The following is a 20,795-nucleotide window of genomic DNA, read 5'->3' on the forward strand; positions in this document are numbered from 1 at the left end:
AAAATTTGAATGAAGCAAGATTTATTCTCTATAAAACGCAACCGAGATATGCAGTAGCTACATCAAACAGAACGATGCAAACGTGCCTCGAGAGATGTATACCACTATTCAAAATGCGATACATAAGTGTCTGAGAAGAGTATCCAAAAATGAGAATCGAAAATAGCAGCCCAGTAGAGTCAGTAGTCTATGAGGTATCGAGGGCGCACCAAATCCAGATCCATATCCAAATTCAAATATTCAAAACATTGCGTCGTGGAGGCCACATATAGATGGATGCCGATGACCCATCCCGTCTAGACGTGAAAAGAGAGAACCACAACCAAAAACGATATATGGTGGCAGCGAATCGTCGAAGAGAAGATGGCGATGGATGGGCGGTTCACGTTAACATGGCTTTTTGTACATTTGTACTTGTTCATCGGTACTTGTCCATGAACTCGGCGTGGAACTTGACGATGCGCTCAACCCAGTCGGTGCCGGGGGCAAGGAAGGTTGTGCGGAAGTGGAAAGTGTTATCCTTCTGGCCGAAGCCGGAGCCGGGGACGACGCAGACACCGGTGGCGTCCAGCAGGGCCAAGCAGTAGAACTCGTCGGCGGCGCGGCCCTCGGCGTTGGCGGCTTCAACGGCCTTGGCGGGGAGGTGAATAGTGGGGAAGAGGTACATGGCACCCTGTTGACACGATTAGTAAATAAGTAACAATTTGAACAGGTTTATGATACATACCTGGGGCTCCTGGAGCTCAACACCCTCCATGCGCTGGAAGGCGTTGAACAAGGAAAGGGCGCGCTTGTGCAGACCTTCCTTGATACCATTGTATTCCTTCTGGTAGAGCTCGAAGCTAGGCTCACCCTCGAGGGGAGGGTTGACCATGCACTCGAGAAGACACTGTGCGACGACCGGCGGGCACAGGCCAATGCTGACGAGCTTGTAGATCTGCTCGTGGACGAGGGGGTCGAAGCCAGCAAGCTCGAAGTAGCCACCACGGTGGCCGCACTCACCAACCATACCCTTGGAGATACTGTGTAACGAGACCAGCTCGACGTCGTCGTATTTACCGGGCTGCTCCTTCTGGAGCTGCCGCAGACGCTTCTTGAAGGAGACAAACTCGCCCTTGAAGACGTTGGTTTGGTACACCTCGTCAGCGATGACCACCAAGCTTTCCTCAGCGGCAACATCAAGGACCTGTTTGATGTCGTTGGGGCTCAGAGAGGCACCGGTAGGGTTGCCCGGGTTGATCACGACAATGGCGCGCACATCGGTGCCTGCAGCCTTGGCGTCTTCAATGGACTTGAGGATCGCGTTGACGTCAGTACCCCATGCCTTCTCCTCCTCGAGGAGGTAAGGAACGCAGCGGGCATTCAACAGCGTCAAGCTTGCGGTGTAAAGAGGGTACTGGGGGATAGGGACAAGGACACCGGCCTTGGGGTCGTTGCAGATGACGTTCAAGATGGTGCTCACACCCGACGAGGCACCCGCGGTCAAGAACAGGTCCTGAGGGTTGGCAGGGAAGCCGTCACGCTTCTCAATGAACTTGGCGACGCTGTCACGAATGCCCGGTGCACCTTGGCTGTGACTGTAGGCGCCAACGCTCTGCACATTGGCCAAAAGGGCCTCGGCCCGGTCGATCACATCCTGCTTGTATCCAAGTGACTTCTTGAGGACCTCGGGGTTTTCCAACAACGAGGGGTTCTCGACAAGACTGAGGACCTGGCGGAAGAAGGTGATGGGCTTCTGATCGAGCTGTTGGGGGTTACCGATGTTGGCGAAGATGACGCTTTCGAAGGGCAGGGACTTATCGCCGTCAAGCAGACGCTGGCGGTAGGTCTCAGCCTTGACGGCCAATTCACCGCGCACAGCGTACTTGGCATCTCTAACGTGCTGGTTGATGTTGTCGACGTTTAGACACTTGCGGTTCTGGACGGCCGACAGGGTGCGCTTAGCGGTATATGAGACGGTGGTTTGAGTCATGATGGGCTCTGGATTGACCCGGAGGAGGTTAGTGAGGTTCAGAATAAGTAGACTAGTATTCTCGAGACTAAGAGGAGAATCAAGTATATAAAGGCTGCGGAGATGTTGAAATCGCAACCAGTAATTGGGGGATATGGTTTAGACTAATAATCACACCACAAAAACGCTCAAGACCGAAGGATTGCGTAAACCCCCAACTATGTAAGCTGGGGTGATATCGGGATCCGACGTACCTGTCCTGGCGGAGAGACACCCCGCAGCGCCACGTGCGGCCGGGCGATGTAGGAGGCCATTCGGCCGGGTAGTCAGTGCCCGTAGCGGAGACGCCCGCACGCTGGATGCGAGCTTATATTGCCAGGACATTTTGACAAATGGTCAATCAAAGATCGGATTGATCAATTAGAAGAGTCCTTTTGGCAAGAGCCCCTGTCGTGATTGTCCGATTCCGATCGGGAGAAGAAGGGGAAAAAATAAAAGACCCTGGCGATTGGGCGGTGAACCTGTTAGTCAGCATTTCCCCACAACGCCCTATGGGCCGTCGGTAGCCGATTACGATAAGGATGTTGAGATATCAGACTCATGGAGACTCATGGAGCCCGCGGGAGAGGTGGCTACGGTGAAAGATTTGGTCGATGATGAGAACTACTGCGTATACACATCTTGCATTGAGGATCATCCACGTTTATGCATGATAACATGATCGGCGACGATCATTATCCGAGGGAAAGTCAGACGCTTGCCCGACATCGACCCATCTTCGGAGCTGCCCGGTGTGGGGTCGACTTCGGAAAGACGTACTTTTAGTCAAGGAATTGATCATGTCACGTCATGGGCATGGGTGGCATGTCGTAGGATCTACGGGCTAAGTCTCCCTTGGCGGGTTCGAGAACACACGGTAAGTAAGATTGTCCATTCAGGCATACATAGTCGATCATAGGTTGTGGGTTTGAGGCTCAGAATGCCTCCAAGTTCGTAGATATGCCACCTTAGCTTCGCTCACTTCCGCGAAGACGCACAGCTTGGCCGTACTTCTGAATCTTGGTGATCAGGGAATCACCATGCTTCACCACATCGGCATACTGCTTGTTCTTGTCGTCTGGTCGATTCGTCTCGATGATACCATTGACTCGATCGATGGTGCAGGCAATGCGGTTGTTTGAAATGAACTTGGCAAGGTCCCTGTGGTTATGGTCAGCAAAATTACTTTCTATTTGAAGAGTCCCAGACAGCACATACCGGTCCAAGTAGTCTACAGTCACACCGAAGTCGTTGGCCATACCACTCAGCCCCACCACACGGTAGCTCTGAAGAAGCTGCTGGTAGGCGCGCAGTCGCATCTCACGAACAAACCAAGCCCGGTGCTCGTGCAGATAGCGATCTTGTGTCAGGAACTGGTCCTCAACGGCCGCGAGTGCCACAAAGAACGAGCGGTAGTTGCCGTTGTAGAGACTGGTAACCAGGTTTGCAAGCGGTGCGAAGTCAACGGGCGCCTCGGTCTCTACTGGCACACCGGAGCCGGTTGAGAAAGAGGAGATGTTGACAGCGGTCTTGGCACCGGCGGGTGTGGGTAGTCCCGCTGTTGTCTCCTTCATCACCTCATCCCGGGCACCAGGGCCTGAGGAGACTTCCCCACTCAGCGCAGCCAGTTGGTCTTCCGGAGAGCCAAGGATGGCCTTGATCTCTGGTGCATCCACTACCTTCGCCTTGAAGTCCACACGCTTGAGCGACAAGGATCCGGCGAGCACTGAGTAAATCACCAGCGAAGAATAGCTGCAAAGTTCGTAGCTTGTGAAGGTAGACAGACTGTCGAGAAGGAGGGAGCGGCAAGGCTGTAAGAGCGAATGGTGAGCAAATGCAATCCCTTGTACGCCTTGAGGCGGTTTCGACGATCCCAATCTCCACCACTCTCTACCAAGGTCTCTGCTCGTTCAATGGTCTTGTTCACAAACAAAAGGTCGCCGAAGAAGAGTCCGATGCGGAGCATAGCCATCACCAGATCGATCTTGGTGCCCAGGAATCCAGTCTTTTCGAGGAGGGCTTCGTGGGATTCGACAGCTTTGTCCTATTGGAATACTGGTGTTAGCTAGCAAATCCAAGACGCTTGATAGGACCATAAAACGAAAAATCCTCACCTTATCTCCCACACGAGCCCAGAACTCAGCTCGCTTCCCGCGCGCAGCTTGTACCTCAGTCTCCCCGGCAGCCTCTTCCGCCTCATCTTCCTCCTTCTGGAAGGTCTCCAGTTCTTTCTTGTTATCCTCTAGTAGAGACTGGTAGAGCTGCTCGTCCCAAGGGAAATCGATCTTCACCGGTGCTTTACGAGATGCAATAAGATTGGACGTGATGAGAGGTTGCGTTGAGTTCCCTCCATTTTGTGGGTGCTGTGTTACGCCTTCGCCGGAGTTGTTCAAGATGCCTTCAGTGGGATGGGCGAGATGCCGGTAGAAAGGAGCCATTTTGTTCTCCAAGATAACATCTTGGAGCTTCTTCAATGAGCTCTGCTGGACAGCTGGCGCGCATGCTGGGTTGGAGAGGTTGAAGACATGTTGGGCGATGGAGAGGTTGGGGAACTTGATATATTGCGGATCAGATCCCATGGTGGCGATGGGGGAACTGGGGATGCTGACAGGATTCCCACGAGTTAAAAAGACGATGGAATAGAGCAGGGAGAAGATGGGAGCTGGTGATGTCTGGGGATAAGATCGAGCCGGGTGCATCACCGTAGCCCGAGCTCAGCTGGCGGAACGTTTCTCCGTGCCGAGCTTTCTTTAGCCTTCTCCCCGAACGTCAAGATAAACCTATCTTGTATGAGATCTCGGTCGCATCTACAAAGAAAATATATCTGCTTCCCTTTGAAAAAAGCATTTCTACTTTTATTATTTCATTCTGGGGAGAGATATATGTTTACAATATGTCTGACTTGACTACCCTGGGTTATAGTAATCACATTGGATCATCAGACTGAAGATATTCTAGGAATTCTATACGTTGGCTATAAAAAAGACTTTTTATGAATGAATTGTAGGTAACTGCATGTTACGGTCAACCTTGGAAGACCAAGCCCAAGGATTCATGCCTTCTGATCTTCCGGCACATAGGGCTGAAATGTTTTATTTTATTTGGCATTGGAGACATCTGGAGCAAATCAAGGGTAGAATACAACATTACATGTATGTATATTGTATCTAGGTATGTCAAACTTGCTCGTCTGTTTCACTGCTTTAGGGAGTTGGATCCCTAAAAACCTTTTCATTACGGAAATAGGCAAGTGCAGCCCCAAATTCCGACAGGGGACCGAAAGCACGTGCTTGTCTTATAGGATATGCCTTCTACAGTCAACATCCACATCCTTGAGACATCGCACTAAGTTCCATAGTTCCATATCTGATTCGAACGGGAAGCTTGTTTCGATATCAACATCATCCCATCTCCTAACACTCGGGAAGGCCGACTATCTACAACATACCAACCTAGGTCCCTTACCTAGGTAGGTATATGTTGGAGAGTGCAACCTACCCCGACTGGTCTAGTCAAACACACTATTGGCTAGAGAAAGGACCTTGATATTTCTGATGATTATCATTGGCCTACAAATCCGTTAGACTGAAATGGCCAAAGCCAAATGCTTAGAATGATCAAGCTCGGGGGGCCGGGTCCCACTAGATTCCGTTGGCTAAACGCGGGATCTCTGTGTTAGGTACCCCCCCATGTCTAGAGTGATGCTATTCCCGGTTAAAAATTTTTTTTTCTTTTTTATATATATATATATATATATATATATTCAATATTGTTTAGGTCTCTTTCCTTTTCCTCTCAGCTTCAAATAGCTTCTCTGATTACCCACGGCCAACACGACTCCTGTTATTGTGCTCGCGTGACACAGTAACTCTTATTGGTCTCGTGCCGATTTTGCTTTCCCTTTGACCTCCAGTGAGGCTCAAGCTCGCCGCGTGTTTAAAACACACCTAAAACTTTCATTGCTATCCAAAAACACGATCGCAATGGCCGAGCCTCAGGCCGACTCCAAGGAGCTGCCCGAGAAAGGCGCCGGTCCCCTCGAGGAGCGCCTTGTCGAGCTACCGCCTCTTGACGAGACCAAGAAGGGTCGCTGGGAACGTAGTTGGCCCACTATTGCCTGTGGTGCTGGTCTCTTTTCTGATGGTTACTTGAACCAGGTATGTTATGTTTCGTCCTGTTTGTGCAGCCCCACTGCTACGCTGTCCCACATGGGCCTGCAGCTTGATGAATGTTTATTTATTCTTTACTGACACACTTCGATCTAGGTCATTGGTCCTGTCGGTACTATGCTGCAAAAGATCTACGGTGATGCGTACACCAACTCGACGGCCCAACAGAATGTCTCTTCGATCGTTTTCGCTGGCACCGTGGTGGGTATGCTGATATTTGGCTACACTAGTGATCACTGGTCGCGCAAGTGGTCTTTGATGATCTCCACCATTATCCTGTTTGTCTTTGCAGCTCTCGGTGCTGGCTCCTATGGAGCTGGCGGCAGCCTGGGTGGCATGCTCGCTGCTTTGACGGCCTATCGTTTCTTCTTGGGAATTGGCATTGGCGGAGAGTACCCTGCTGGATCAGTTGGCGCTGCTGAGAATACCGGAGAGCTCAAGAGTGGCCATCGCAATCGCTGGTTCATCATGTTCACCAACTTCCAGATTGATTTCGGTTTCGTGGTTGCTGCGTTGGTTTCCATGATTCTCGTCCTGATCTTCACCGAGGACCATCTGCGCGCTTGCTGGCGTGTAGCTCTAGGGCTGGGAGTAATCCCTCCTATGAGTTTAATGTACCTGCGACTGAAGATGAACGAGCCGGAGGAGTTCAACCGGGAGCGTATGCACAAGTTCCCGATCTTGCTGATTGTTAAGTAAGTACGATATCTCCCAGTGCATGGGCTCATTGACTAACGGGTTTAGATTCTATTGGAAGCGCTTGGTAATGAACCCCACCTACATGTTTCCGTCGCAGACATGAACCGATTGACTGACTGGATGTGATATATAGGCTGTTGTTTCTATTATCTGGTTCCTTTACGACTTCTCCGCTTACAGCTTCGGTATCTATTCTTCAGCCTGGCTATCGATCATCCTGGGTGACAAGGCTCCCTTGTGGAAGAGCTTCGGTTGGACTACCGTGGTCAATTCCTTCTACATCCCAGGATCCGCCCTTGGAGCCTTCTTGAGTGACTGGATTGGCCCTCGCTACACCCTTGCCCTTGGTGTTGGGCTCCAGGGCGTCATCGGATTCATCATGGCTGGATGCTACAAATGGCTTGCGACCCCGCAAAACGTGGCAGCCTTTGTCGTCGTATTCGGGTAAGTTTACTAACAAAGTTCCTCAGACTTTAGCAATTGCCAATGCTAATAGCTTGGGAACAGAATCTTCTCTGCTCTTGGTGAAATGGGACCCGGCGACAACATCGGTCTCTGCGCCGCTAAGACCAGCGCAACTGCTATCCGTGGCCAGTACTACTCATATGCTGCGGCTTTCGGGAAGGTCGGGGCTTTTGTGGGCACCTATGTGATCCCAATTATTCAAAAGAACGCACCCAACGAGACCCGCGCAGGCCAAGACCCATTCTTCGTCTCCAGCTCGCTGTGTCTCTTGGCCGCATTCATGGCCATTTTCATGATGCCGCAGATTAACCAGGTATGAACTGTTGCAGATAGTGTACGTTGTTGATGTGCTCACATTTTTCCAGGACACTATTACGTTCGAGGATGCCCGATTCCGCGACTACCTCGAGGCTAACGGCTACGATACCTCGGAAATGGGCACCCACAACCGCCAGACCGACACACGCGCACAAGAGTAACTTGATCACAGCCCCACCGCGCCTGACACATACTTGCTCACCCTTTTGGGCTGTTTGTGTTCCAACCAGCTTTACTTAATCCCACGGACAACACCCATACGCGGCAATCCACACCCAGCAACGCAAACGAGATACCATTGACGAGACAGCGACTATCCGGCCCTTGCGACTTGAGATATTCCCCTGCCCCTGCGACATGACCCATGAATGTATGAGAGGAACGCGGCATAACCTATCTGAGCTGCTGGTGATGCATCTCGAGGGGCAGAAGCTGAACTCCGGACTTGTATGACAAGCAATCTAATCCAAGTGGGAACTTTGATGTTGTCCACATAATCAGATAAATACAATTGCTCTGCTACTCAAGTCTTCGTTTTATAGTGGTTAGACTCTAATATAGCCAATTTCTTTGGTATCCTCGTGTCTATCTAAGTACTTGTGTAGGATATCGCTCTTTCTGTTCCAGTTTTACCCAGGACTTACTCCAGATTTGCTACATGATCCACTTCTAAGTATCAGTACGTCCAATCTTGCCTATCGTCTCTATGACCAGGGATGTAGGAGGATAACAACAATAACCCCTTTCTCTCCCTTTGGTGACAGAGTAATGCCGACAACAACTATCGTCAAAGCCACAAGGTTGTTAAAGGGATAGGTTCCTCTGGTGAACCCGCGGTACCTAATACCTCGCCAAACTATAGAAATCTTCGGTTACCATTTCCGAAATGGACGATACGGTGTGGTCCAAGGAGTGTCGGGTTGGTATCCGATAATGATATTGGGCAGGTAAACCTTATGCTGTTCGGCCCGAGACTAGTCTCTATCGAGGATCTCAACGAGATATGCTGGGGGGGATTATAAAATACAGTACTCGGTAGAACATGTGAAAGGGAATCCATTTGCCTGGCCTTGGATGGATCTGGTAAAGGTAAACCGCGAGTCGTGCTTGGTTCAATGTTGATGTTATTCATTGTGTGTGGGTACCCGATGACATTGGGACTAGGTTAGATTTGTATATAACATCCGAAGAATCATCTTAAACTTTTTCAAGCATAAAAAAAAAGGGGATAAGCTGAGATTTATATGTCAAGAAGCTGGGCAATGTCGGGAGAATGACATGAAGCTCCGCTCACGTGAAAGATGGGAAAAGTCACAAGCCAAGTGACATGGAAATCAAGCATTTCAAGGGATTTCAGATTTCAATAGATTTCAGGAGAGTCAAGTTCTAATACCCGTGAATGGCGTAATAAAAGTAAATACATTACATCGTCCCTCCGGATCTCTCCCCACACGCACGAGATCAGCCGAGGTCGGTCTTCCGGCTCCATACGCCGGTCAATTACCGACTCCCCTTTCCCTTATGAACTATCACATTTGATTCTTGACATCCTCCATCCCTAGGTGTTCGAAGTTGCATTCTTTTCATTCCACTAGCAACAAAAAAAAAAGATGGTCGCTAACACTCTCGTCTACCACCCTGCGCTGGCGCACTGGCTACGCTTCGTCGCGACAACCGGTACGTGATACATCCATCCCAGAGTCCAAACACAACACCCAAGCACAATACCTCTATCGATCCACAAAGAATTTCTTCAAGAAAATCCCCCATTTCACCTCGCGACATCAGCAAAAACCCCCCGGTGACAAGAACTCGGCCGATAACTCCCAGCAGAGCTCTCCCCGCCTTCACCCGAGCACTCAAGCTAACCCGGGAAACCTACAGTCGGCCGCGACAAGCTCCTCCGCACAATCCAATACTTCTCCCGCTTCTACGCGTGGTACCTCTACCGAACGAACAAGCCCCAGTCCGCAATCGACCCCTACAATGCCGTGAAGAAGCAGTTCGGCACGACGCGCAAGATCATGCGTATCGGCAAATTCCTCGAGCATCTCAAGGCCGCCGCCGTCGCCTTCGATAACAAGAGTCCCGTTGACCCGGTCCTGCGCTACCTGGCCATCGGTCGCCAGCTCGGTTATGCCGGCTACTTGACTCTCGACGCCGTCACAGTCATCGATGTGATTGGCATTCGGAAACTGTCTTCCGCTAAGCGGCTGCAGGATTCCGCTTACCGCTCCTGGGCTGCGGGTCTGATTTTCAGCACTGTGGCTGGTATCTACACTCTTGTTCGTCTGCAGGAGAAGGAGAAGACTATTGACCGTAAGGAGGGTGAGGGGGTTGTTGAGGCTAAGAAGATTGAGAAGTATGGAGTTCCTTGTTTATTACCAGCATTGGGAATGGGGAATGTATGCATGCTAATACTTTTTTTAGGGAGCGCTCTGCTGCTCGGATACAGCTCATCTCTGATGTTTGCGATCTTGCTGCGCCTTTGTCTGCTGTTGGTATTCTTAACCTTGACGATGGCATCGTCGGTATCACAGGTACCATTAGCAGTTTGATCGGTGTTTGGTCCCAGTGGCGCAAGACCGCCGGACCTGCCTAAGCGGTGTATAGTTGGTCTGTGATAAAGCGGGAGATTGGTGACCCTGTACTTGGGTGATTTTGGGGCCCTCCCTGCCTAGCTACTGGCTTGGGAAAGGGAAGAGCGAAACGAGGAGGTATTCTTATTGCGCACTCTATATCCTGATGATTGTTTCTTGTGGACAGTCTTATATATTTTTATTCTCTAGGAAATGTCTTAACGTCGTTTCTTTTGTTTTCGTACATAACAATCGCACTTGGTTTCGGACAGATTTGAGTTCATTCTCGTCATCACATCATTGCTATGAACATATTGATCTCCAAGCCTGGCCCTGGCTTATCCTTATCTCACTACACCACAAGCAGCCCCAACTCCGATACCCTTCATCCCAAACGCTCGAGTACACTGGCCGATTCAGTAGGGATGCTTAAACAGGGCAGGTCTGGTATGGTTAGTATAAGTTTGCACAGAAGCACCACAGAGTCAACATACAGCACCACAGGCACCACAGCTCTTGCCAGCGCCATCAGCGGCGGCACCGCACTTGGGGCAGGCAGCGTGTCCGTTCATTGTTGATAGACGAAGTAGATCTGACAAAACCGTTAGCAACCACCAAGGTCCTCTTGAGACACCCAAAGAAGACACAGCCCTTACATACCTAAGTAATTTGCTTAAAAAAGTAATATTTGGAAATGTGGGAGAAAGGAAGTCAACCACTTGGGCAGCGAAAATTGCTGACTTTTCTACCCCGCCTGACTGGTGCCCCGCTCAGAGTCATTTGTTTAGCACATGATTTGATGTGAAGTGTTACACATATATATGTACATATACGGAGTATAGATAGGCTAGCGGCAAAAGGAAATCTCTAATAGTGATCTGGAAGAATAACCAACCTCGCATCGGTGCATTTCGTTCCATAACTCTAAGAATCTACCGATGCGGGGTGACCAACAAGCAATAGGATCTATAGCGCATATCAAAACTTGAGATTTGCGCCCTTGACGAAAGGAAATCTGGGAGTAAATCTCATGGTCAGACATGGGCATCAAGTCCATGCCATCGATATAAGATTCTGACAGAATAGCGCAAGACTACATACATATATCGGTTTAAACCACGATATATCCCTTATCGACTAGCTGCTCCGCGGCGAAACTGGAATGATCCTAATGCATGAGCGCAACGAAAGAATCCAGAACTTGTGGTCTGTATTCCTGATAGCTACATCATACACTCTGTTAACCAGACGATAACAGCGCCGGAATGGTTTGTATAGATTGTTCCAAGGGACACGAGTCGACTAGTGAGCCAGCGGTATCCCTTCTACGGTGCTGGTGAACGGACTATCAAGGAGAATATAATCCGTTGGGACTTTTTAACAATCCATAGTTAGACTCTTTTCTTCAGCTCTCTGGTCACATCATCATTGCCAGGCTTGCTCCCAAGCATATGAAAGGGCCGAAGAGCAATCGGGTATCCTTGCACCACTCTAATGCGGTAAACTGGCTTATCCCCCGAAGCTTTAATTGTTTCAGTGAAAAGCTTCCCGTCGGTACTCAGTTTATTGTCACCATGAGCCCTATGTCAAGCTTGCAGTCGTCCTTCGAGTGATAGTGAGACTCAACGTCGGCGTAAAGCAGTCTTCGCTCTTTACGTGTGGACACGAAAGAGGAGATTGGCCCATTTCGCCTAATTCTGCGGGCTAAATCTAACCTATATAATAACCTATTATCTACTGACTCATTTCAGATTTTGGGCCATAGGTTCAGGTATCAAAGAAGTAGAGAATATATGGACACATGGCTCACTGTCTATTAATTAGGTCATGGTTTAGAAAAATAGACTTGTATTTTGATCAAGTAATACAAGCGAAGGGATATATAAAAATAAGAAGAGCAAGGAGCGGAAGACGTAGTAAAGCAGGAAAGGAGAATAAGAAGGATAGCTAGATGGCGAGGAAAGAACGACCAGCGAAGAAGAGGAAGAAGACGTAAGAAGGAAGGCTAGAGGCCGAATGCGGCGACAAAATCATTTAACATCTATCTTATCATCTATCCTAGGGTTATGGTCGAAGGTTAGATCAGACTCCCCTGATCCTTGTTGTGTCCGGCGAGATGTGCGTTTGGAGGAGGCGGGTGACATTGAGGCCGCTTTCTTCATCAGGTATACTAGCAGACTAAGGACTTGTTCGAACCCATTTCCAACGACACCGACTAGTTTAAACGGCTACTAGCAAACATTAGAATCGAAGTCACTGACACCATTTAGATACACTTACCCGAGACTCATTGTCGAGCTTCGTAAACGCCAAGTTCATAGCATCGCTGGAGATGCCGTAGACGGTGGTGTCTGTCTTGCCAACATCTTTGCGCTGCTTGTGGACGCACCCTTTTGACAGGTCAGCCTAACCCGTCGGGTGCCAGAAGCATTCAAGGCTTCCGTATTCCTGTACAGTGGGGCCTTTTTGGTATGCACTGCCTGTAGAATTTCGTCCCCAGGGTTCCATTGTTCCAGCAACACCTTGTCAGCCATGGATTGTGCCTTGCCTTCTCTTTTGGCTTTTCCTATAGAAGAAAAATGAGTGACTGACGGAAGAATGGGAAATATCGTTTGTTATACTTGTTCCATAATGGGTTCCCCGACGATATTCGAGCGAATCTGACCAGGAGCTTCTCAGCCGAGTCTTCACCACAGCCTTTTTGCAATCTTCTCAGAGCTTCTCAACGTGATGAGAACATTGGCTATTCTCCGTCCCATCGCTCTGCGATATGTCGTTGGCACTCTTTCCTGCCAGACGTCGTCGGCGACGGACGCTGGACGGTCCATAATATGGAAAGCTGTCTGGCCGCTTTGGTGAGTAATTAGCAGATAACCCAACGCATGTGTTATTAAAAAAGAAAAACCTACTTTGCCCTGGTTGCAATTGATCAGCACAGCCTGGTTCGAAGGTCGCCCAACGACGTAGGGGTCCGACGTATTTGATATCGTGAATAGCATCCGACTGCGTACAGTTCGGTCCAACACTGATATCAGACAGTGGCCGTTGCAGTAGATCAGCGCTGGTAACGGGCATAGACATTTTGGCTTTACTTGGTGAAATCAAGTCCGCGGGGGAGCTCGGTGTTGATGTTTCCGAAAACACAAAAGAACTCAATCGACTTTCAATCGCTTCCAGTCAGTAAGTCCGGCTTGCTCGCAATAGATTCGAGCTTTTCGGTTTGACACGCAATGGATTGCGTGCCCATCTTCGAGATCGACCTCCACACAAAAGGAAGAAATACCCCTGTCGCCCAGGCAAGAGTTTTATTCATCTCTCAACCGTCGCCAAACCACGAAGACGTAAATTGATTCAAAATGGTGGAGATTCTGACCGGGTTTATGACAGAGTTCGTGACCCGGTTTGTCCCCAGTACAGGTGATTTCGAATCGAAGCATCGGCTCCCTGAGGGGCTCGAGATTGGCCATTGTTGTCACCAGGTCTGATTCGGTAAACCGTTTTCCCGGACGGCGGTCCCTTGATGCGAGCTACCCTCTGGCTTAATAGCTCATGTGAACAAGAAAGGCCTCCATAAGCCTATCATCAAGGATCAACTCAGAAATGCCAGATAGGGTAGCGGCTCAAAAGGCCACAAAACATGTTTGGAGGCGAGGTAAACGTCTTCGTCCGACAGCTCGGTCCGGTTGGGGGGTTCGACCCAAGCTGGGTGATTAGACGAATGGACGCAAAGGGGCGCCTTGATCATTGTGTAGGCAGATGGATTTGCCTTGACCTCCTCTGGTGGGTTCGCGGTGTCTTCTAAGCTATCAATATCCCATGTGGGACGGTTGTCGATGCCGATGTCTATGTCCTCCCACTTTTCGTTCTCGTGGGCTAGTTTAACCCGGGAATCAGCGTTGTATTTGGCCACGATCTCAGTATAATTGGCTTCGTCGGTATTCACCAGTGACTATCTTAACGATTTGGTGTTCGGGTTGGAAAACGTTCGTCCTCTTGGTTACGGTCTGGCCCTTGTTAGGCTTCATAACAAACATGGCCACCTGGATCTCATTGGCTATAAAAAGGCCTTCTCAACGGGCCATAAAATGCAATATCACACCCGAACCTTTGGGGTTTTCTTGCCATTACTTCCACGTCAAATGTCAAAGACCTCTCTAGGCTCAAGCTCCGCTGGCCTGGCCTGTGGCGTCTCGGTCGAAGGGACAATGTCCTCCACAGTCTTTACAGGAGGCTCCCGCAGAGACTAGAGAGCAGCCTGTGCAAGTGCTTTGGGAACAGTCCCAGCATGCTTCGACAGTAGGCTCATTACTTGGGCGCTCAGGTAGTAAATCGACATCGCGATGAACTGGGCCGGAGTGGCACGAACACCTTGAAATTTATGAATCCTCACACATGCACTCAACCCCCTAGTATAAGAAATATTCCGAGAGATACATGTCGATTCTTGCTTTAACGGCCATTTCAGAGCTCCCTGGGTGGGGTGAAATGAGTTGCCACAAAATGTGGAAGGGATGTATTGAGGATAGTATCATAATCTCGTCGGGGACTGTATGTTGAACGCATCACAACCGCCGGGGGAATGGATATCGAGGTGGCCGTAATGCTGACCAAATTCCCATGTAGGTGTGGTCCGTACTTCTGAGCTTGACGGGTTTCACAAGTCAGCCATGTCTGTTCCATTCCGAGTCCTCTGAAGAGGCTGACAAGGTGGTGTGGAGGCTCTAACGACGGATATCAGTACTTAGTACTTTGAATTGAAAATGAGGCGAGGATGAAGCTCACTCGGAGGGGAAATATCATAAGAAATCGATCGTTTGACGGAGATGAGGAAAGAGCGGCCCTTTGTGTTTTCCCATCTGCCTCATCAGCGCTTTTCCATTCGCGCCTTCCTTGCTAATACTGTGACTCCGCTGGTAGTGGCAATTGCAGCGGTGGTCTCCTGGCATCAGCACAAGAAATAAACGTGTAGTTGATGGCGCAAACAATCCACTACCCATATTAAGACTGGAATGATATCTAGAAGGATAAGAATTAGCATCGAAATATAGTATATAGACCACGAAAAAGGTGTAATATGTGCAAGCCGACCTTTCCATATATGAATTTGATGATTCTTCAGAATATGGGTTTCCTTTCTATAAATATAGCATATCAAACAAAAGTAACCCTTTCGGGTAGACAAACAATCTATTCTGCACAGTTCGCTAACATTGATTACTTTACCACTACCTCTCGAGGTCGCTTGCATCTTTGTTATTTCTCACCTCCCATTTATCTCTCTCAGTTCCGGTGTCCACAGGGAGTATATACTACCATCGATATTAGGCGGCTTCAAGGCTCGGAAATTACCTCAATCTTCCACATTAATTTCAACTGATTAACAGCATCATCATACATCCTGTCGCGCGCTTCATTCCCCCTCCAAAAAGAGGGCTTCTTATCAAACCCATGAACAACATCCTCAACCACAAACCCGCCTACACCTGCCATCTTCCCTTCTTCAGCAAACCCACCAAGCCTTTCCCGGAACGTATTCCCCTCAACAAGTAACTGATCCCACCCACAAGTATAAACCGCCACAATAGGCGGATATGTCTCCTGCAACAGAGACGCAGGCGCCAAACCCGGCGAAAGATAAGGATGCGACATATCCACCCGATCCGTACCGGGCCGTTTCGGTAGGCTAGCAGGGAGAAGGTAGGAATCGTCGAAGAACTTGAATAAAGAAGGCGAGATAATGGATTTCTGCGGAGCAATAGGATTCGTAGCATCACGCTCTACCCGCGTTCGTGTCCAGTCCGTGCTGGGATAGAATACTACCAAGCCGGCCAACGCCATCTCCCCGCGTAACGACGCCCAGCGCTTTTTCTGTAGTTCCTCATGTAGTCGGAATGGTAGTGCTAGAGCGATATTCCCGCCTGCGCTGGCTCCGCTGAGTGTGAAGCGCGTTTTGTCGAAATTGTACTTCTGTGCTTCTTGCCATAGCCATAGTACGGCGTCGACGCCGTCCTCCAGCGGGACGGGGAAGGGTCGTTCTGGAGCTAGGCGGTAGTTAACGCTTACGATCACGGCATCGGGGTAGGCTTTTAGTACAGTTCCTGCCCACCGGGAATCGTCGCGTGCGTGGCCGATTGAGAAGCCGCCGCCGTGGAAGTTAATGAGTACGGGGCGGGGCGGTAATTTTTGCGTTTGCTTGCGGGGACAGAGGGGCTTTGAGGGTGCAGTGAAGAAGTAGAGTTGGATTGATCCTGGGGTTTTGCTGACTTTTGAGGGAATGGCGATTTCGACGCTTGGTCGTGGGGGGAGTGGCCAGGAGATGTATCGGTCTAGTAGGGAGCGGAGGTTTAAGAGTATACGGTATCGGTGGGCCTTGCTGCTGAGGGTGGAGCGGGACGGAGGGGGTGAGGTGTATGCCATATTATACAGCGATGAATTATTTCTTTCAGAAAAGTAGAAATGGCCGAACAATTGATGATATGTGATGTTTATGTGGACGAATGATGTAACTTGTTAGTCACTGGACCTGCATGATCCCTCCTGAATGTTACCCGACAGGTAAAGAATGGGGGTTGTGTAACGCATAAGTCGACTGTTGATATGAAAAGCGAACTATTGTAGTAGTGTGTTAATATCCCCCGAATGGTGATCCATGGATGTATGACGCTTAGACAGATCGCCGCCGTCTGGCCAATTTGGGCAGGTGGAGCCATGAAAGTATAACTTAATTTAACTATCTATACAATCCATAATAGGTAACAACTTTGGATTTTATGAATACCAGGCGTCGTACTAAATTCCAAATGATTCTGTCATATATGCAAATTCATTTGCGCATGCAATCTGCAGAATACACGCCTCTTATTGCTGTTTCGTCTTCACCGGTCCATCTTCTCGCGTTTGCTCCGCGCTAGTCCTTTTATATATGTACTAGCTTTTTTGTCCTAGCTGGAAAAGAAGACATTTTCCAGTGTCGAAGTGACATCCTCCCCTTTCTCAGGTCATCCACTTTACCACTGCACCATATACATATATTTACGTAGGGCTATGACTCTTACATATTACAGATACCCACAGCAAGTAGGTATATTCGTATACTATACACTTAGAATGTCTTAACTTAAAGTTTCGTCACTGTCATGGCCTTATTGTCATCTCCATAGTTAAGCTGCCCTCGCGGTACGCTAAATAGGAGCTGTTGTGCCCAGCGGAGTCTCGCACGACTTTGACGCTGGCCCGTGACACGCTGTCCGGTTTACCTTTCTCACGTTCTCTTGAGCCTCCTAGCACAAAGGACTGGGATTTTGCATAAAAGAGAAGTGAAAGCAGATGAAGGATATACTACAAGCAGGGAGATATATACTTTGTCGGTAGCTGAGGTTGTGCAACAAAAAACTAGGCCTAATCCGTCACCGAGATTATTGACCGCTCACTCCTGGCCAAATCTTCAAAGAGGCACAGGTACCAATTCACAGCGCGCAATTACATTACCCGTCTTGCTATCATTATTTGCCAATATGGACCCTCACCCTGCTAGAATAATTATTTATGCCTGTGTAACCGACATAGATGGTTGCCCCCAAAGGCGCCATGTCAAAATCGGGGAAGATTGTGCAACTATGTTAAATCGTGGCTTCAATCCTACTCTTCACCCAGCGGGCTACGACCACGTCCATATCCCCGCTGACTTCGACTCACAAAAGCCTCTAAAACGATGGTTCATTCTTGATTTGGATGTCGTTCAAACACTTAACCAGGAAGATGTGCTCCAACTTCCTCACCAGGTGTACCTTGCGAGTCTGCAGAATGGCAAATCGTGAGATACCCAGTCTAATTACCCGGATTGGCAACAGATTCTGATCCAACAGAGCCTTCATTCTACGCAAACAATGGGCTGAAAAAGCAAAGGACAGAGCTGTTTCGTATACTTGGGGTGGTAAACAGGAGCAAAGGATTGTTGAAAGTATACGGAAGGAGATCCATGATGAGACGGAATAATTAGTACATATGTAGGTAGCACCTCATCCATCATCGCAATGTACTTCGCTTGGAATATTGTGGGGCTATTGGTCTCCACACCCGAGCCGCATCGAGTAGGTCGGACTCCGAGCTTCAAAATAAAGAAGGGGCCATCTGCTCACTTGTAGGTTTCCAATTCAAATTCCTATCGCATCAGAAAAGGGATACAAATCATTTCACCCTTCCTTCATATTTCCAAAATGTCCTCCCCTCTCCCAATCGTGCTCTGTGCCCAAGACGCTGGGATCGGTAAGCCGGCTTCGGAGCTCCTCCTCCCCGAATTTGAAGGTCAGTAACACATACATTATTCTTTATTGCGATATAATCCGAATTATCTCAGAGCAGCTCAATTAATTCTCACTAGTAATCCATTTCATCCAAAGCCTGCCAGCGGCACAATCCGAAATTCCCCACCTCCTCGCAGGCCGGGATCCCCAATCCCCTCACGTCAACAACGTCGGCACAAAAGACTACAGCCGGCCTGCGCGTGCAATTATTTTCGGTCGTGGCTTTGATCTGGAGGATATCGAGGCCTTGCGCGAGAATGTCGCTGGCATCTCGCAAGACCCGGTTCTTTGGATCGCTGGTGACCCAAGTCGCAAGCCTCCTCCTGACGCTGTTCTACCACCTAACATCCACCAACTTGTTGCTGGTATTGCGCGGAAATTGCTTAGTGGATGGGTTGAGGCTGGAGCTGCTAGTAATGAGGTTATTTTGTACTAGAGATTTTGGCTCTTTTCTGGTGATATTTCTATTATATATGAACGCAAACAGGGCAACTTGAGAGCGAGATACCACTAGAACCTGTCTATATCAAATCGTGGTATTCACTGTCTGATTCTGTATATTAGACAATCCTCAACAGTTACCCGAATAAAATGGGACATCATCATACTTAATTTTGGCACTAGCAAATTCACGAGGGCCGGGAAGGAGGGAGGGCCGGGCCGCCTACCAAGCACACTGGGAATTCCAACGTTATTGCCGGCGTCATTCCTCTCAATCCACTTCTATGTACCTACTGTATTAAATCATGAATAGTTGGATGCTAGATGTACCCAACTTTGGTCATAATTTAGTTGGTATGAGACAACAGAGCAAAGGAAATATATATTATACCACTGTTGTCCAAACCTGAGTGTATACCGAATATTGAATACATTGAGATCGTACTCGGCTTTCTCATGGATATATCCAGACTTAATGAATGGAGCCCGTTGAATCCGCCTAGCTACACATCTAGCTTTTCAAAGTGGTGCGACTAAAGGGAAGGAGCTGGCACCTTTGAGCTAGAGCCATAGGATGAACAGCGACCATCAATTAGTGCGAAGTACAATGTCGCTTCCAAATCCGAAGAAATGTAGAATCAGCGTCCGTTTGGGACGAGCGAATTAGCGTACATATTACTAGGGGCAACCGCACATGCAATGATTCTTACCTTCCTAATTGACCATCGCCGACAGATTCATTGCCAATCCTGTCAAGTCCGGGACACGCTAGGACGTGGCATCTGTAGATCCACTGTCAAGGCAGACTAAATTGCAATCCAAAATACGTCATTTGATGAAAAGTGCCGAGTGAGGTCACGGTCTAATGCTCTGTGCCGTTTTACTGGTGGCTCATTAAACTATACCCCGCATCCGCAGTTCGAGCTAGGATGCGACCACGCGACAATTTCCCCAGATAAAAGCCAAGACGCCAAGCAGTGCGCGTCGACCGAAACGTAGAAAGGTTGGAGCGATACTGCCCAATGCGACAAGTCATGGGATCAGGAATGAGACTAAGTAAACTGGTATAGTTTTATAAGTGGTCTTATATTGTGAATTTATTTTTGTACTCAGTAAAATGAAGTAATGATATCAACAATAACGTGCAGCTGCTAGGATCAGTCTCGGGGAAAATAGGAAACAAATCGATCTTCGACCCCCTTCAAATCGGTCCAGGCCGTTTTCAAACAGCCGGCGCTGGTTGGGCAGAGATTTTAGATAAGTAGACTCGAATGAAAGACAAGAGACATATCACAACGGGTAAATTAGGAAGCTAAGTTTCAGAAATGATTGGCTGTGATTAATATCAAGGGCCGAGAATCTACTAGTTACGCTGGTGAATGTTGATCCGGATAACGGACACAAAGAAGAAAATGCGACGGGTGTGGACGAAAAGGGACAAAGCGCCATACCCGGAATGTTGTGAATAGACTCAATAATTGAAGGTCACGGGTCATGCTTAGCTTCTATGTCAAGACATCTTCCGTTTTGCGGAGGATTCAAAGGGAAACCCCCTTTCTCCACCAGCCCTTACTCCTTCAGGGTGAACAAAAAAGCCTCAAATCCACGACATAGTTCTAGCCAGCTGGAATTCGTGTCACACGCAAGGCAGGAAAAATTAAAATGATCAGCAGGGTTAGAAAAAAGAGAAGTCAGTGTGTACGTAAGATGCTGAAACAAATCGCGCAAAAATAACTAATTGTTTCACGAAGAATGGCTCCGGGTGGAATGTGACAAAAAAAAAAAAAGCAAAAGCTCGCGTTCCCGAGGCCGTAGCCGGTTCGGGATCCGC

The 20,795-nt window shown here is 48.8% G+C and overlaps 10 protein-coding genes across 10 annotated transcripts; 4 read left to right on the forward strand and 6 right to left on the reverse strand.

Moving 5' to 3' along the window:
* Positions 1-418: 418 nt before the first annotated feature.
* N7519_003409 (putative alanine aminotransferase) lies at positions 419-2,335 on the reverse strand (the record flags this gene model as incomplete). The annotated part of the gene is made up of 3 exons (XM_057290187.1): positions 419-673; positions 728-1,980; positions 2,206-2,335. 3 exons carry the CDS (start codon positions 2,333-2,335, stop codon positions 419-421), a joined length of 1,638 nt encoding a protein of 545 aa, XP_057151389.1.
* Positions 2,336-2,958: 623 nt separating this feature from the next.
* Positions 2,959-4,569, reverse strand: N7519_003410 (proteasome regulatory particle lid subunit RPN7; the record flags this gene model as incomplete). The annotated part of the gene is made up of 4 exons (XM_057290188.1): positions 2,959-3,151; positions 3,209-3,716; positions 3,773-4,034; positions 4,105-4,569. 4 exons carry the CDS (start codon positions 4,567-4,569, stop codon positions 2,959-2,961), a joined length of 1,428 nt encoding a protein of 475 aa, XP_057151390.1.
* A 1,404-nt stretch (positions 4,570-5,973) lies between these two features.
* Positions 5,974-7,802, forward strand: N7519_003411 (putative MFS phospholipid transporter (Git1); the record flags this gene model as incomplete). The annotated part of the gene is made up of 6 exons (XM_057290189.1): positions 5,974-6,147; positions 6,256-6,854; positions 6,904-6,922; positions 6,992-7,302; positions 7,366-7,636; positions 7,689-7,802. 6 exons carry the CDS (start codon positions 5,974-5,976, stop codon positions 7,800-7,802), a joined length of 1,488 nt encoding a protein of 495 aa, XP_057151391.1.
* Positions 7,803-9,251: 1,449 nt separating this feature from the next.
* N7519_003412 (PEX11 family protein) lies at positions 9,252-10,243 on the forward strand (the record flags this gene model as incomplete). Its single annotated transcript, XM_057290190.1, has 3 exons — positions 9,252-9,318; positions 9,526-10,003; positions 10,072-10,243. 3 exons carry the CDS (start codon positions 9,252-9,254, stop codon positions 10,241-10,243), a joined length of 717 nt encoding a protein of 238 aa, XP_057151392.1.
* A 406-nt stretch (positions 10,244-10,649) lies between these two features.
* On the reverse strand, positions 10,650-10,792 carry N7519_003413 (uncharacterized protein; the record flags this gene model as incomplete). Its single annotated transcript, XM_057290191.1, has 2 exons — positions 10,650-10,664; positions 10,715-10,792. 2 exons carry the CDS (start codon positions 10,790-10,792, stop codon positions 10,650-10,652), a joined length of 93 nt encoding a protein of 30 aa, XP_057151393.1.
* Positions 10,793-12,250: 1,458 nt separating this feature from the next.
* N7519_003414 (uncharacterized protein) lies at positions 12,251-13,301 on the reverse strand (the record flags this gene model as incomplete). Its single annotated transcript, XM_057290192.1, has 3 exons — positions 12,251-12,448; positions 12,501-12,610; positions 13,130-13,301. The coding sequence occupies 3 exons, from the start codon at positions 13,299-13,301 to the stop codon at positions 12,251-12,253; spliced, it is 480 nt and encodes a 159-aa protein (XP_057151394.1).
* Positions 13,302-13,809: 508 nt separating this feature from the next.
* On the reverse strand, positions 13,810-14,254 carry N7519_003415 (uncharacterized protein; the record flags this gene model as incomplete). Its single annotated transcript, XM_057290193.1, has 2 exons — positions 13,810-14,169; positions 14,222-14,254. 2 exons carry the CDS (start codon positions 14,252-14,254, stop codon positions 13,810-13,812), a joined length of 393 nt encoding a protein of 130 aa, XP_057151395.1.
* Positions 14,255-15,551: 1,297 nt separating this feature from the next.
* On the reverse strand, positions 15,552-16,930 carry N7519_003416 (uncharacterized protein; the record flags this gene model as incomplete). The annotated part of the gene is made up of 2 exons (XM_057290194.1): positions 15,552-16,546; positions 16,831-16,930. The coding sequence occupies 2 exons, from the start codon at positions 16,928-16,930 to the stop codon at positions 15,552-15,554; spliced, it is 1,095 nt and encodes a 364-aa protein (XP_057151396.1).
* Positions 16,931-17,836: 906 nt separating this feature from the next.
* On the forward strand, positions 17,837-18,215 carry N7519_003417 (uncharacterized protein; the record flags this gene model as incomplete). Its single annotated transcript, XM_057290195.1, has 2 exons — positions 17,837-18,033; positions 18,086-18,215. The coding sequence occupies 2 exons, from the start codon at positions 17,837-17,839 to the stop codon at positions 18,213-18,215; spliced, it is 327 nt and encodes a 108-aa protein (XP_057151397.1).
* A 221-nt stretch (positions 18,216-18,436) lies between these two features.
* Positions 18,437-18,959, forward strand: N7519_003418 (uncharacterized protein; the record flags this gene model as incomplete). The annotated part of the gene is made up of 2 exons (XM_057290196.1): positions 18,437-18,524; positions 18,601-18,959. 2 exons carry the CDS (start codon positions 18,437-18,439, stop codon positions 18,957-18,959), a joined length of 447 nt encoding a protein of 148 aa, XP_057151398.1.
* Between the last annotated feature and the right edge of the window lie 1,836 nt (positions 18,960-20,795).

The sequence above is a fragment of the Penicillium mononematosum genome (assembly GCF_028829835.1).
Source record: "Penicillium mononematosum strain IBT 11891 chromosome Unknown utg000002l:1.0-8112719.0:1.0-8118358.0, whole genome shotgun sequence".
NCBI classification, from domain to species: Eukaryota; Fungi; Ascomycota; class Eurotiomycetes; order Eurotiales; family Aspergillaceae; genus Penicillium; species Penicillium mononematosum.